This window comes from Paralichthys olivaceus, chromosome 6, assembly GCF_024713975.1.
Source record: "Paralichthys olivaceus isolate ysfri-2021 chromosome 6, ASM2471397v2, whole genome shotgun sequence".
Lineage (NCBI taxonomy): Eukaryota > Metazoa > Chordata > Actinopteri > Pleuronectiformes > Paralichthyidae > Paralichthys > Paralichthys olivaceus.
This window is the reverse complement of record NC_091098.1, coordinates 13,823,884-13,838,453: the sequence shown is the minus strand read 5'-3', so window position 1 is coordinate 13,838,453 and position 14,570 is coordinate 13,823,884. Positions and strand designations below refer to the sequence as shown.

Sequence of the window (14,570 nt, the reverse complement as noted above, 5' to 3'; positions counted from 1 at the left end):
ATAAGCTGAAGTGGAAAAATACAAACTGACCAGTTGAAGTTGAATAAGAGAACCATTTATTTTACCATCAGCTGACGTGTAAATACTGTACACACCCACACTATTGACAGAGACAATCTTATGAGAAATAAGTTTATTCTGTAAAGAAAAGTGAACGTCTCGTCTTGGGACAATGACTTGGGGATTAGAGAAGCCTTCGCTGAAGACTTGATAGTTTAGGCTGTAGCTTTGGCCTGAGTGACCTTGGCCAGAGCCTTCAGGTCTGTGATGCATTTGGCGATGCTCTCTTTCTCCTGAAAAACAACAAAAACACAGATGTGAGGTTCTGTGTTGTCACCTGAGGACGTATGTACAAGACAGTAAGAATAACAGGGGTTTAATGGTCAGTTAGAAAATCTGATTTATTTTTTAAATAATCAAAATAGATTTTATTAGAAGTATTATTACCATTATTCTGTTCCTGATTCTGATACCTGGACTTTGCAAAATGGTCAATACTGAGTACCGATCTGATACGAACAATATCAACACATGAACATGTTTCAACAGCTGTATGGTATTAATCCTGTTTGGAAGTGAAGATTACCATCACTGTGGTTTGGCCTATAGCTAAACTCACTCTGGCTAATGTAACAGTACCAGAGAACACTTCACTGTCCTAGAAACAATACTTGCCAGTGGCAGGAGAGTGCAACTGCTGTTTTGGAGCAGGGAAGAAGTGATTTAAAGAAAACTGGGTGAAACATATATACTTCAAACACATGGTTTCAGGTTGGTAGATAGATTTACGTACTAACTGATTCCCAACTTTTTAAAAAACATTTAGTGAGAAAAATAAACTATGCCATAAACCAATCAATTAAGATTGTACGTTTTTTGTACTATGGCTGGTACAAGTATCACTAACAAACACTTCAATACAATACTATTGAAAAAACTATTCCAAGAGTGCTTCATCTCATTGGTACATCACCACTCATCTGTATTTCACAAGGTCCAGCTATATTATCTGGCATTATTGACCACTGGCTAAGGATGTGGTGCCATTCCAAGCTGTGTACAATGTGGGTTTGAGACACTGATGTACAATGTAGATGTGCAGTATGATCTGCCAGTGTCTTTATTGCAATACTGTGTTTTTTATGGTGTAAATACAATACAATAATGACAATTATTTGAGTTTGTATATGCTCGACAGTCCATTTCAAAACAGGGAACTATGTTTATTAAAAAGGACAAGTTTTTTTGAGAAGATCGCCTCCTACTAGACTGACCTGCTGGGGAGTGATGCTGCCGATAACGCTCTTCTCCACCCAGTTGACCATGTGCTCCTGCTCCATACGACGGTGGAGGACCTGCAGGGCGATCTGGTAGTCCAACCGCCTCTTCACCTCACCGGTCACCATGTGTAGCCTCTCTCTGTAGTTGGTCTCAAGAAGCATGGCCACATTGTTCTGGATGGGAAAGAAGAGTCGATTAAGCCTTTACAGAAATATAAGGACTCTAAACATGGGTTGCTGCAATATTTCGACCAGGTTTAATGCCCTCTTTACATGCTGTTAATATCTTGTTGCAATGTAAGTAACATAAAGAGCAGATTCAAATCTATTATCAAATCTGTCCGTTTTTGGGTGAACTATCTTTGTAACATTTTTCTTTGGCCACTTGGTGGCAGTGTTGAAACTGCCACTCATAGATCAAAGATTACATAATGATGCCCCTTCAACACATACAGCTCAGAGTAGAAGGTTTCAGGGCAATTACCTGTTGTTGATGGGGTTTGTCTCATGTAAATACAAAGCTGTTTATTATGAATGGTTAAGATAGAAATGGAAAATAAAAATGCAAAGATCAGTGCCGCTCACCCTCTTAGCATCAAAGAGCATTGATCTTCCCTCTGCTCTCCACTGTTCCTTCTTCTCATCCTCAATGGCCTGAGTCAGGCTGGACATAGCAAGGTCCTTCACCTCCTGAGCCTTCATCACTTTGTCCTAAAAAAAGAAAACACACACAATTGGGATTACAATGGTGCTCGCAAAGGATGAGCACTAAAGAGTAGATCGATGATATTTGGAAAACTGTATCTTGATTATAGTTACATTTGTTAAACAAACTCACAATTCAAAGAAAATAGGGATAAGAATTAGATAAGAACACACTTTGTGAAATCTTTTTTCTAGCATCCTATAAATAAATTAATTAAAAAGCTAAAACCGCAAATGGCTGCCGGCCTACCTCATTAAGTTTGTCAGCAAAAGCTGCAACACTTGGACCAAATTTTTTGACACCATAAATGATGACAGCCCCTATGGAGGCGGCAGCGAAGGTCTCATGGTTGATGACGTAGATTTCCTTGGAAAGGATGTAGAGGAGGAGGCCAGTGCCCAGCATGTAGGGTCCTAGTGGCAAAGGTAGAAATGTTGATTTTGAATTTCTCCATAGACACAGATGATGTTACTGGTTCAGCTTGTTGTTGATGTAAATCCAAACACATCATGAGATAAAATTCAACGTTAAATTAAACAGATTATTAATTAAATTATACAATGTAGTGTCATAAGCATTGCACTCAACAAAATATGTTTGGTGCTTTTGACTGATGTCTCATGATTTTTTTTTTTTATTACACACAGGGCTGGGCGATACTGAAAAAAATCGTATCAAGATAATATTTAGATATCGGTAAGTATCGCGATATAAATCAAACTGAGGCGCATTACTTCGCACAGGTCAACAAGAGACTCTACTCCTGATGTTTCCTAATCATTCTCACATGGAACTGGTCTTTATAAAAATTTGCTGAATGCGTATTTATTATACTGGATTAAGGTGGCATCGCTTCTTCAGCAACAATTAAGTTAAAACACTGCATTGAGTCATAATCTGTGGGAAGAACTTGTCTGTAGGAATGCAGGAGTGTGTGCGTGTGTGTATGTTCGTCTCTGTCGCTCTTCACACAAGAACTGATAATCACATGTATCTAGTTACTGTATTTATCAATGATGTCAGATCATGAGTCCGGATCATTCCCGTCACTTTAACCCTGACGTCCTGACTGTGTAGCAGCTTTAAACGTGTGTCTACAGCGAATCAAACAAACACACAGTAAACGTCAGTCCTGTACGTGTCCTAATAACTTGTGATCAGTGATGGTGTTTATTGTTTAAGTGTAAAGAGAGCACAGGTCAGAGGGGGAGTGACAAGGTAACAAACTCAGACAGAGACTCTGACAAAGGACCTAAAAGTCAGCTATGTAAACCTTTTGCTGTGGCATGTCAAGATAATGTAGAAGTTTTAATCAAAGCTGTTTTCAACGCTTTACCCTAGATTGAAGACTACAGACCTGTGACTCCAGTTTTGGGGTACAGGAGCTGAAAGAGCTCTTCTGGGATGATGCCATGGCGGACTTTGCCTCCCTTCTCTGGCAGAGGAGGCACCGGAGCCAGACTCTGGGATGATGTGTGCAGGGAGCGAGACGCTTGGATCAGGCTGTGGTGGAAAACACTGTTAGCTTTCACATAAACATGCCTCATTGCATTTGCACACATTATTATACATAATGCTGATCAAATGTATCATTGTGTCCAAGACGTACCCAGCTCCAAGGAGTCCACTGCTTTTCAGGGAACTGGCTGCAAACAGAATGACAGAATAGAATAAATGATATATATTGTGGCAACTACAGTTTTCCTTTTATCTGCTGAGATTATTTTCATGATTGACAAACAGAATTCATACTATTAAATATATCTGTAATATATATGTAAAATACATCAAAAATAAAGGTCATCTTCAACTCTCAGCTATATTTACACTCATTTTTAATTTGTTTGTATATATACACTAACGTATTTAATATTGATTCATATACTGCACAATAATTAAGCTCTGCTGATTTATCTTTATACTTCTCATTCTATTTTAACCTTATTTTGGTCAAATGTCTTTACTGTTTTATGTCACTCACTTGATCTTCAACAGAAGTTTTCAGGATTAATCAACGTGTCCCCAAAACAATTTAAAGCAAAGCTGAACATCATGATAGTTAGAAAGACTCATTCTAAATTACATACGTTTAACTGTGCACCTCACTACTTGGGATTGGGTAAATATTACTGCTGGAAATAGTTAAATCATGAAGCCATTGCAATACAATACATTCATATTGAATAGAAACACATTGCCTTGTGAAGCCATGGTGGATTATTTCCATTGTAGAAACAAAGTGCAGACAAACCCTGGCTGTCAATGAGGTGACATTAGTAGGCGTGCAGAGCTAACGTTAGCTAACTTAGCTTCTGTGTACTGTCGTTATTTGCTGTTAGCTCATTTAACTTTGACTGAGCTCTCGTGCTGTCTGCTGGGAATACAGAGAAGGTCGCACAGTGTTGTTGTAGATGAAAAAACTGCTACAGTTTGAATTGTTACCTACAGTTAGCATTAGCATGTCTCTCATTCAACGTGCGGCCTTCACTTTACCCTTCACGCTCACTTTAAACCTTCACTTCTCCCGCTCCACTGTTCGGTGACATGGACGCTGAAGGGTTTCTCTTAATATCCCAGCGGCTGGGTGAGAACGTACCTGAAACCAGGACGAGTCTGGACAACATGTTTGAAGGACGAAAGTGCAGAGTTCTTCCTCCACCGACCAGCGTCTCAGTGTCCTTCTGCAAAGAGCCGCAGCGATGGCGGACACGCGAGAAATCCTCGTGAAGTATCGCGAGAGTAGCGTTTAGCGGCCGTGAAGCGACGCGACCAGGAGGGGGCGCTGCTCGCTCAGCTGAGTTTAGATCATCAGTGGTAATGCAGGCCTAAGCAATCGAGATAGATAAGTAGATGGAAGGATGGATGGAAGGATGGACTTCCTCAGCTGTACTGCTCTTCTTATTTCTTTTTTACCATTAAAACATACTGTGTATATGTTTTTATATTTATACTGTTACATTTTAATACTTGATTTTCTTATCTTACATTTAGAGATGTCTGACATGCACCAACAACACCAAAACAAATTCCATGTATGTGTAAAAAACTTACTTGGCAATAAAGCTTTTCTGATTCTGATGGATGGATGGATGGATGGAAGGATGGAAGGATGGATGGATGGAAGGATGGATGGATGGATGGTAGGTTTGTAGGTAGGAAGATAGTTCAAGAAAAACAGTTTTAAAAAGTAACAAAGTAACCTCATTAGTCCTGAGGTAACCAATTCAAAGCAAGCTTAGCAGCCTAGCTTAGCAGAGCAGCCGTTGGCTCTGAGGAGAATTCACACAACATATTATGTTTGAATTATTTTAAAATCCTATATTTGCATTGAAAAGCTGAAATGGAAACAAAAAAACATTGGTTTTTGGTCTGTTTGTTCTGTGTTATTATTAATCTGCACCATGTAACAAGGTTTTACTGTTTACGTGTCCTCTAAACAGTTTGGCTTAGAGCCCTCAAACCTTAGGCCCTTCTCTCTTCAACTACTTCTCTAGTTATAATGTTGTATTTTTCTATTTCTCTACAGTTGTACAGTCTCCTGCCTTTGTATAACAGTAGTCATTTACGCCTTCATTAAATCGAAGTCATTAACACACTCCACTGAGGATTGACAGTGCTGTCATTATAATAAACATTCAGATATATCCAAGGTGCGGCAGTCACACAACACAACCCAGCTCTGTCTCCCAAGTGGTGGGTTTCATCCCAGACTGCATGCAGGGGGAATAGACTGGGTCTGCCTGTAATCTTGGGGCCCACCCGTGTGTGGCATCAGTTTGGTACGAGTGGCTGCTGAGATAGAGGAACATATGACGCTGTGGTTCTCTTCACTTCCTGTAAATTATGCTCAACAGAAGCAGCTACATGTGAAACGCGGGACTAAGCCTCCGGACATTATTTGAGAGGAGTGAGGAAATGAATAACTTCTCATCCATTGCATGAAGAGTTTGACACCACTGAATGGGATGGCATAGTAGGTAAGCTCTTGGTGCATTTCTGCTTATTTAGTAGTTGCGTGTTGTCTTTGTATTATCGTCCATGTTTTCTTTCCACAGCCTCAGTTAGCACTTACCAGGGCCTGGTCTGTCTTTGATATCATATTCTGCAGCATTCTAAAAGAAAATACACCAGCAATGCAACCACTGCATTTTCCACCAAACCCAAAACCTTCACTACTGCTATTATTAAAATAAAATAAAAAGTATTTCTAGACCTACTCCTGCAGCTGCTTCAACCAGCATGGGTCACAGAGAATTGCAGAGCTACACAAAACATAATTTACTTGATCTTTTACGTTATTTGATGCACACACCTCAAATAAATTTGGAGCAGAGCCTACTGCAGATGAGTAATGTTCTTTCCTTTGTTCAATAAAAGAGTCTTGAAGATTAAAATGACAGGACTGAGTTTGAGAAATGCCACCAATTTTTTTCTTTAAACTTGAATCTAAGTCAGAGAAACTTATTATTCACAATTCTTCAATAGTTTCTTCAGATACAGCACCTTCAACACTTTTCTCACACACACCTATAACAATAAACATAAGTTAGTTCATCTTAGGATTACAGCTATATTCTTTACATTCTGTATATTTAACTAATTACAATTAGTCATAATGATTTTTCTCTTATATTTTCATGGAAGGCTCAAGGCAGAGGAGCTGCCATGGACGCCCTGGCTGCAGTACAGCTCTCCTCAGTGAAAGACTTTGACCGAATAGTGGAGGTCAGAGCAGAGAAGCACGAACACCTGCGAGGACGCAACAACGTGACTTCATGTCGCAGCCCCACGAGAGAGTTCAACACAAAAGTGATCAAAAATGAACTGAAAGACAAAAGGCAGCTGGAGTTTCTAAAGAGGAGATCAGTGAGCCCGGAGGTGTGTGGTCTGGAATCTACAAGAACGAAAAGTTCACCAAAGACGTTTTCAATTAAACATCATAGTTATAGAAGCAAATATCAAATGAATACAAATATCCCAACTATTTCTAACGGACATAATAAGGTGATTGTAGCGACAGACAGCAGCATATCTGATGGTCCAAGCACCAGCACATGGGTAAATATAAGATCCTCTGACATCATGTAGAGTTTTATATTATCAGAGGCGTGTTCTGCTCCACAGATTATAACACCTGCATCTCCTTCCCTCTCCTGTCATTCCCTCAGGCCTCCCTATGGTCAGAGCAGCTGACGAGGTACGATAAAGGCCATCCAAGGATACAAGCATCTACCTCCACACCAGTGATAAAGGATTCAAACCAGCACAGGATGAGAAGAGAGAACAGTACAAAAGGTGAAAGTCTTGTCAATCGCATGTTACAATCATTGTGAGCTCTCACACTAATTCGTTTTTCTTCTTCCTCTCTCACAGCTCAAAAGACAAGCGTCATCAAAACGGAAAACATTCACCAGACATTCTCCAATCAAACCACAAATATTCTACGAAACAAATCCCTTCGAGAGGCGGGTGTGCAGACAGCGTGAGTGAGACGTTCACACATTTCATATGAAAACAGTTGAGATCTGTGTTTTTTAGTCCTTTAATGTGATACTTTCTCCCACACAGGTCTGGCTTTATCACTGTCAAGGAATCAGTGAGTTTCAGACTGTTGCTTTAATCATTGGTGGTGTTTGTGTAAACTTGTTGTCTGTAACTGTTATTGTCTCTCATCCCTCACATTATAGGATGTTCAGCAGTTGGCTGAGTACTTGCAGGTAAACCAAACACATCTTTTCCAAGTCCATTCTCTTTTGTTTAAAGTGGGACTGAGTAGCTCAACATATGAAGTGACAAACTCCTCCTCCAATATTCAGTATATTTAATTCAGATGCTGCTAGAATGGCCCAACCGTCCCTTTAAGAAACCACATCTAAATTAATTAGATCTGCATATTTATTTGGGATATGCACTAAAATATTAACACTCATAAATATCAGTCCCCTAAATTTGCCTGATTATTTTTAATCAAAATCCATTAATTATTCTATGAAAATGTTGGAAAAGGCCCTATCTCCCAAGGATCAGTATCTTATGAATTCTTCTGTAATCACATTCACAACATACACTGTGTCCAGGTTAATATTTTTCACCCAGTATGTGAGCTGATATGCTTTTTAGAAGCATCATTAATTTAAACTGTAGCATCATTGATTTTGAGTATCAGGTTTAGAAGTTATCAGACGATGCTGACTGCCTTAGGCTACGCTCAGTATTTGTTTGTCGCTGCTGATGTCCCCTGCTGTCTGCTTTCTGTCAGGAGGCCCTGTGGAGAGAGGAGACCATGAAGAAGAAGCTGACAGCACTCCAGGAGAGCACGTCAAACCTCATGAACTCCTCAATGAAAATATGGACGGTAAGACTCTCTGTATGCACAGGCCATTTATTTCAAAAGGAGCACCCTCCCAGTGTTTCGCATGAATGGTTTCCAAGTACCAAATGTAACATTCTCATTGTTATATGGCCACAGTGTTGCTGTTCATTGCTCTTTTGTTGCCTGGTTGATACTATGCTGAACATTTCACAGTTCAGTTGTGCACACAGCATGTGTTTGCCTCAGGAAGGCCTATATAGCTTGTGGTTTGAAGCTTCCTGCTTCCGCTCGAGTCTTAAGTTATCAGAGGAGTGCAAGCTGTCAATCTAGTACAGGAAGGGTGTGACATTCAGAAGCTGGTGTTGGTGCTATAATGAATGAGAGAGGGATGTGAATGTTTCCATTTTTCTCCAGATCTGGAGTTTGTCAAATTTTATCATCTGTTAAATAGTTTCTCACTCTAGTTTGTTTTTATTAGGCAACATATTATATTTTTCCACTCCTGTGCACATGCCGCAAGTTGCCTTGACGCACCAGTGAGCGCAGACTACGACAGAGCGTGCTATCACAGTTTTTTCGGTGCATGAACCATTAATTTCACATCAGCGTGACACTCATTTCCTCTCTAACCCACACACAGGCTCGCTGCAGTGAAGACCTGCTGAGAAACAAGATCAAGGCTCTGGAGGCACAGCTGCAAGTCTGCCTGCAGGTAAGAGCAACAGCGAAGAAGAAACCACTGAGAGTTTTTGTCAAGGGGTTGTTTCTTCTATGTTCTCTATTTGGATTTATTTAGTCCTCTGTAAAACAGCCATATCATTACATGTCATATTTTGTCTTCATAGAAGTTTCCAAAAGATGGAGTGAAGAAACAGGTGGTGCAGATGGAGAAGCAGAAACTGGTATATGAGGAGAAGGCCTTGGTTGCCCTTCAGAGGATCACACAGGAGAAGAGTGATGCACTCTGCAAGGCTGAGACACTGCAGGTCAAACAGCTTATTATACAACCACGTTCTCTCTGTTTGGCTCAGGAGAAAGACTCAACATCAACTTCTCTGATTCATTTGGTTTAACATAGAATTAGTTTTGCAGCTGAAACATAACCATTCTTTGTATCACCCCAGGAATCACTAATACAAGCAAAGGCTGAGGCGCTGAAGTGGCAGAGCCTGTATGAGGAGCTGAAGCTGAGCTCTGGTCAACTCAGGGAGAACCAGCACCTCAGTAATGAACAGCTGCAGCAGCTACACAGCCAAGTGGAGGTAGTGTTCACTGTGGTCATGTGCATGGTGAGAAGTTTGAATGTCAGTGGTGTTGAACATATGTGTGTGTCCTGTGCAGCTGTCCAGGAGCAGAGAGGCCGATCTGAGAGAGGAAGTGGTGTCATTAAGACGAGAGAACAAGGACCTACAGTATAACATTGGCCTGCTGGAGGAGGACAATCATATCTTGAGAGGGGAAGTCCAGAACCTCAGAGGTGAGACACCCAGGCCTCGGAGCTAAAACGTTTGTTCATCCCGAATGTGAAAAAAACATCCTCTGCCTTTATCTGAATAATTTTTGGACAAAATACTACAGCAGGTATAATGCTGCAAAGAGAAAAGGTTGAACTGATTTCTGCTTCCTAGATGGTGGCAATGAGAGCCAGGACATCGTGATGCAGGATTGTCTGACATCAGAGGAAGCAGAGCCACAACTGACGCTGAGGAGAGACTCTCAGACAGAAGAGCAGCTCCGTCACACTCAGGAGAAACTTCGGCTCAAGGAGACAGAGGTAAAGGACATCACAGTATAGTGTATACTGGAGACATCACAGTATATTAGATACCAGGGAAATCACAGTATACTGCTGATATGACAGCGTACCGTACACTGGGGATATATGTACACTGGGTAATTATTTCCTGCCATACAGGTGATAATTACAGTTAGGTATTTCTCAATACAACATAATGAATAATAATAGATATCTTATCAAAATGAATAAAGCCCTCGGGACAATTTATCGTGCAGAGACATGAATATTTACAAAAAATGTTAAAGATGCTTTTAAAATGTTTATTTTAAAATGTCATCAAAAAATGTATTTAGTGCACATTCTGGAAGTCTTATTTTCTGTTTTTCAACAAATAATAAATATTACAAATACATTACATCCTACATACATAAATATCACGCACTTTGGGAATTTTTCTTAAATCATATGGTGTGTGTGTGTGTGTGTGTGTGTGCAGTGTGAGGAGCTGCAGACGGAGCTGCAGGCTATGGAGCACGAGTGTCAGTCCAGCCAGGCCCGACTGTCGCAGTGCAGGGAAGAACTCAGGCAACTCAGCATCCGCCGCAGGAGACTGGTGAGCAGTGTGTGTGTGTGTGTGTGTGTGACTGTGTGTGACTGTGTGTGACTGTGTGTGTGTGTGTGTGTGTGTGTGTGTGTGTGTGTGTGTGTGTGTGTGTGTGTGTGTGTGTGTGTGTGTGTGTGTGTGTGTGTGTGTGTGTGTGTGTGTGTGTGTGCGTGCATTTAAGGGGATAGTAATGTCCTTGCTACCACTGGAGTAGGTACAACAAAATAACAATAATAATAATAACAAAATAATGAAAATATTTTACTCCCTCTTTTAATAGACACTCTGTGACGGCTGGTGGAAGGCGTGTGTGCTCCTCCTCCTCCTCTTCACTGTGGCGGGGGTTGCCATGATGTGGTTGTGGCATCCTCCTTTCAGGGAGCAAGTTGAAGACCTGTACTCAGATATAGAGACACGTATTGAAAACTATCTCCTGGAAATGGCCTCTCCTCAACACTCAGGCTGTTTTAGACCAATATGACAACATCCCTGCTCAGGAATATTATTTTCTTATTGCTGTTGTTTAAAAAAAAGATTTTTACTGGATGTAGTATGTTGATATGTATTTCATATGATTTTGTAAGATAATGTTGTGTTGACATGATCAGGATGTACTGTGTTTGAGTGTGTGTGCAGAATATTCAAATACACATGCAGTGTGAACAAAGCAACAGTGTTTGTAATAGTTTTAAATATAGTGTTGGAACACATACAAGTCTCATTTACATTATTACGTACATAATACATATAGTAAAAGTTACAGTACTTCACTGAGGAAACACTCAAACACTCACACATTAACGTACGTTTAAAATCTATAAATATTAGAAGCAAAATATACCTAAAGTCATAAAAATAAAAAAATAAATTTATAAAATATAATGATCCCTGTCAGTTAAATTAGGCTATTGCTTAACATACAGTAATATTGATTTGTATTTATTGATTGTACCAGCACTTTAATGTGTTTACTACTTTTTTAAAATATGTAAAATATGGGTTTGTAAAGTTTGTTTATTTATTCGATATAATCAGTGCTCTTGAATCAACAGACAAAATACTGTAAAGGAGCCAGAGTTAGCCATAAAACTAATTTTCATTTCTTGTGCCTTAAGTCAGTTTTTACAAGGCAACTTGAAATAAAATAAAATGGCCTATTCTGTATAAATAACAAATATACCATCAAAAGTAACTGTACAAGAAACCTGTGATTAACAAACAGCAATCAATAAAAACAAATAATCCATGATTAAAATACATTATAAAAATACTAAGATAGAAGTAAAGTAACTTCAGCTGTCAATTAAATGCAACACTAAATCATTTTACATAATATTTGATTCTGAATTGTACAGAAGTGGAAGTAGAAAGTAACAAATAATGAAAGTCTGATGTCTAAATAAAAATGATTTTCACAGTAAATATAAGATACTTCAGGGGGAAGGGCGAGAGAACCGTCCTATATCAGTTAAAACTGCAGCTGTTCTGTCTCTGGTGGCTCTATGTGGTAAGTACCAGCTGCTCATGTCTGTGCCAAACTGACTGAATGATATGATTCCACAGAAATGACAGGCATGACACACGACACCATCTATTGTCTGATAACACTCAAACATAGAGACAAAAACACATACAGCTCAGTGGGATAGAGCTTTTGTTCATTGTATCCAGAGGTTTTTAACTGTTCCAGATGAAGTGCTATTCTCAAAGGCACTGACGCAGCACATCCCCCACACAGATCTGCAGCTCCCGTCTTTTCACACACGTTTACCTGCATGTTCCCTAATACAACAGTGCTCAGTGAAGAGATGGATCTTTGCTGGACTGAGGTCAGTCTCCTGGCGAAACTGGAACTGAAGGTCAGAGGCTGTGGTGCAGACGTACATGCTGCTGAGAGTTCTTGTAACATATTTCACAATATGACAAAGGGGATCTTGCCAAATTCTCTTGTTCTTACAGAATGATACTCCTCTGCAGGATGAGTACTGGAGCTGTGCTGCTGCTCGCAGGGTTGTTTGTGTTGAATGTCACATCTTCACTGAAAATCTGCGCTTTTAATATTCAGAGCTTTGGTGAAGCAAAGGCAAACAACCAGAAGGTCATGGGGATTCTACTGAAGGTACTCTGCTGTATGTGACTAGAGCAACAACCAAGCAGAACTACACCACTGAAATATCTTTTTAATTTCTTTTTTTGTTCCTCAGATCCTTTCTCGATGTGACTTGTGTCTTATTCAGGAGGTCCGAGACTCTAAAGGAGAAGCAATACAAACTTTAGTTCAAGATCTTAACAGGTACAAGTGTTTGAGGGTGAAATTCAAAAGCTGGTGCAGCGACTGTTACTTCATATCTTTCATGTTGTTGTGAGCAGATTTGACAAATCCAACCCATACTCCTATGTGGAAAGTGAAAGACTGGGGAGGAAAAGCTACAAGGAACAGTATGTCTACATTTACAGGTAACTCTAGGCTGTTTATCCAACAGGACCAGATAGTGTTAAAGCTCGGTTTAACATGACATCATCACACCCCTGCTCTTCATCTATTTTCATCCTCAGGAACAATGTGTTGAAGGTCAAAGAGCTTTATCAGTATCCTAAACTGAATGAAGGGACCAATGAAACTGATGTTTTCTCCAGGGAGCCTTTCATCGTCCGCTTTCACTCCCCCACAACATGTAAGAATACATGAAAGAACAATACAGGAGAGACCTTTGGTTTCAGAAACCTGGGTTGGCTCGTCTCTTGGTTTTGGACATGTTGACTGGATATTAGCAATTTATCCAGGTTTCTAATCATTCTCCATGAGTGAGTTCAATATCAGTCAATATAGTTACAATTCCAGAGGTTGGAGGATAAATGATCTCATTAATTTAGTTGTTCTCTTTTTTCCACCAGATGAAAAAGCGACAACAAACTAGGTTCTTCAGGCAATCCAGAATTTACAGATTTTCTGGAAATAAAGATGGCAGCAAAATAAAAGAATAATGATAAAATCAGTTTTAAAATGGAACACATAATAACAAATTGATGCATAAAAGCCAATGCAGTATGTCAGAGCCTCGGGCCCCAGACGGCTAAAGCAGTTTTTGTTTGTTGCAGTGGTGAAGGATTTTGTCCTGATTGGCCAACACACCAGTCCAAAAACTGCCATGAAGGAGATTGATAAACTATATACAGTCTTCACAGGGATTTACAAGAAGTGGAAGACTGATGTAAGTGAAACCACATCTTCATCATCTTCATCATCTTCATCATCTTCATCATTATGTCTTCATTCTAGCTTGAAATGTATGAGTTGTGATCTGTTAAAACATCCATCTTGGCTTTACCTATTCACACCAGAACGTAATGATCCTGGGGGACCTGAACGCCGGCTGCAGCTATGTCACCATCAAGGGCTGGAGAGCCGTGCGCTTGAGGAGTGACCCAAGGTTTCTCTGGCTGATTGGAGACGAACAAGACACCACTGTCCGAAAGAAGACGCACTGCGCCTACGACAGGTCAGAGACTGCTGAAAAAAACTGAATCACACACATGAAGAAATCCTGCAGACACCAATCCTGTTTTCTTTTCACCAAACAGGATTATTGTCCATGGACGTGAAATTATTTCCAGTGTGGTTCCAGGTTCAGCTCAACCGTTCAACTTTAAAGAGAGTTTCCATCTCACTGAGGAGGAGGTAAACGTGTCACCCTGTATGTTATCACTTTTATATTTGACACAAACGTCAATCCTGATCTCTCTGTGGCTTTTTTAGGCTCTTGAGGTGAGTGATCATTTTCCAGTGGAAGTTGACCTGAAGCCCAACCACCGCTACCTCCTTCGCCATGAGCTGTAAACCAGTTAGGACGACCACTAACAAACCAGGACATCTTCATTATGACTATGATAAAATAAATTCACGTCATAAACAGAACGTTGACTGTACC

At 40.0% G+C, this 14,570-nt stretch overlaps 3 protein-coding genes across 4 annotated transcripts; 2 read left to right on the top strand and 1 right to left on the bottom strand.

Annotated features, from left to right (window-relative positions):
- Nucleotides 1–39: 39 nt before the first annotated feature.
- atp5pb (ATP synthase peripheral stalk-membrane subunit b) lies at nucleotides 40–5,751 on the bottom strand. The gene is made up of 7 exons (XM_020088916.2): nucleotides 4,583–5,751; nucleotides 3,596–3,632; nucleotides 3,344–3,489; nucleotides 2,236–2,399; nucleotides 1,866–1,991; nucleotides 1,275–1,454; nucleotides 40–293 (listed from the first exon to the last, which is right to left on the bottom strand). Exons 1-7 carry the CDS (start codon nucleotides 4,608–4,610, stop codon nucleotides 216–218), a joined length of 759 nt encoding a protein of 252 aa, XP_019944475.1. The 5' UTR covers nucleotides 4,611–5,751; the 3' UTR covers nucleotides 40–215.
- Nucleotides 5,752–6,651: 900 nt separating this feature from the next.
- On the top strand, nucleotides 6,652–11,308 carry traf3ip3 (TRAF3 interacting protein 3). The gene is made up of 13 exons (XM_020089003.2): nucleotides 6,652–7,044; nucleotides 7,155–7,281; nucleotides 7,360–7,468; nucleotides 7,555–7,582; nucleotides 7,674–7,703; nucleotides 8,246–8,341; nucleotides 8,940–9,011; nucleotides 9,145–9,285; nucleotides 9,424–9,561; nucleotides 9,641–9,776; nucleotides 9,928–10,073; nucleotides 10,534–10,650; nucleotides 10,922–11,308. Exons 1-13 carry the CDS (start codon nucleotides 6,652–6,654, stop codon nucleotides 11,120–11,122), a joined length of 1,734 nt encoding a protein of 577 aa, XP_019944562.2. The 3' UTR covers nucleotides 11,123–11,308.
- Nucleotides 11,309–12,361: 1,053 nt separating this feature from the next.
- Nucleotides 12,362–14,557, top strand: dnase1l1l (deoxyribonuclease I-like 1-like). 2 transcript variants are annotated; one of them, XM_020089008.2, is made up of 9 exons: nucleotides 12,362–12,500; nucleotides 12,619–12,760; nucleotides 12,846–12,934; nucleotides 13,012–13,098; nucleotides 13,198–13,316; nucleotides 13,741–13,853; nucleotides 13,984–14,141; nucleotides 14,224–14,320; nucleotides 14,399–14,557. In XM_020089008.2, exons 2-9 carry the CDS (start codon nucleotides 12,620–12,622, stop codon nucleotides 14,477–14,479), a joined length of 885 nt encoding a protein of 294 aa, XP_019944567.2. In that variant the 5' UTR covers nucleotides 12,362–12,500; nucleotide 12,619; the 3' UTR covers nucleotides 14,480–14,557. The 2 variants fall into 2 exon arrangements, with proteins under 2 accessions (XP_019944567.2, XP_069382416.1); XM_069526315.1 differs by having other exon boundaries at nucleotides 12,364–12,500; nucleotides 12,601–12,760.
- The last annotated feature ends 13 nt before the right edge of the window (nucleotides 14,558–14,570 follow it).

What these genes read in the sequence shown, in the direction of transcription:
- dnase1l1l (XM_069526315.1), top strand. Translation starts at nt 12,602, where the DNA reads ATGATACTCCTCTGCAGGATGAGTACTGGAGCTGTGCTGCTGCTCGCA. An exon ending in CAGTATGTCTACATTTACAG is followed by an intron (nt 13,099 to 13,197) that starts GTAACTCTAGGC and finishes TTTCATCCTCAG; the next exon opens with GAACAATGTGTTGAAGGTCA. An exon ending in ACAAGAAGTGGAAGACTGAT is followed by an intron (nt 13,854 to 13,983) that starts GTAAGTGAAACC and finishes TATTCACACCAG; the next exon opens with AACGTAATGATCCTGGGGGA.
- traf3ip3 (XM_020089003.2), top strand. Translation starts at nt 6,652, where the DNA reads ATGGACGCCCTGGCTGCAGTACAGCTCTCCTCAGTGAAAGACTTTGAC. An exon ending in AAGAGAGAACAGTACAAAAG is followed by an intron (nt 7,282 to 7,359) that starts GTGAAAGTCTTG and finishes CCTCTCTCACAG; the next exon opens with CTCAAAAGACAAGCGTCATC. An exon ending in AGCTACACAGCCAAGTGGAG is followed by an intron (nt 9,562 to 9,640) that starts GTAGTGTTCACT and finishes TGTCCTGTGCAG; the next exon opens with CTGTCCAGGAGCAGAGAGGC.
- atp5pb (XM_020088916.2), bottom strand. Translation starts at nt 4,610, where the DNA reads ATGTTGTCCAGACTCGTCCTGGTTTCAG. An exon ending in AGTGGACTCCTTGGAGCTGG is followed by an intron (nt 3,490 to 3,595) that starts GTACGTCTTGGA and finishes TTTCCACCACAG; the next exon opens with CCTGATCCAAGCGTCTCGCT. An exon ending in GCAGCATCACTCCCCAGCAG is followed by an intron (nt 294 to 1,274) that starts GTCAGTCTAGTA and finishes GTTGTTTTTCAG; the next exon opens with GAGAAAGAGAGCATCGCCAA.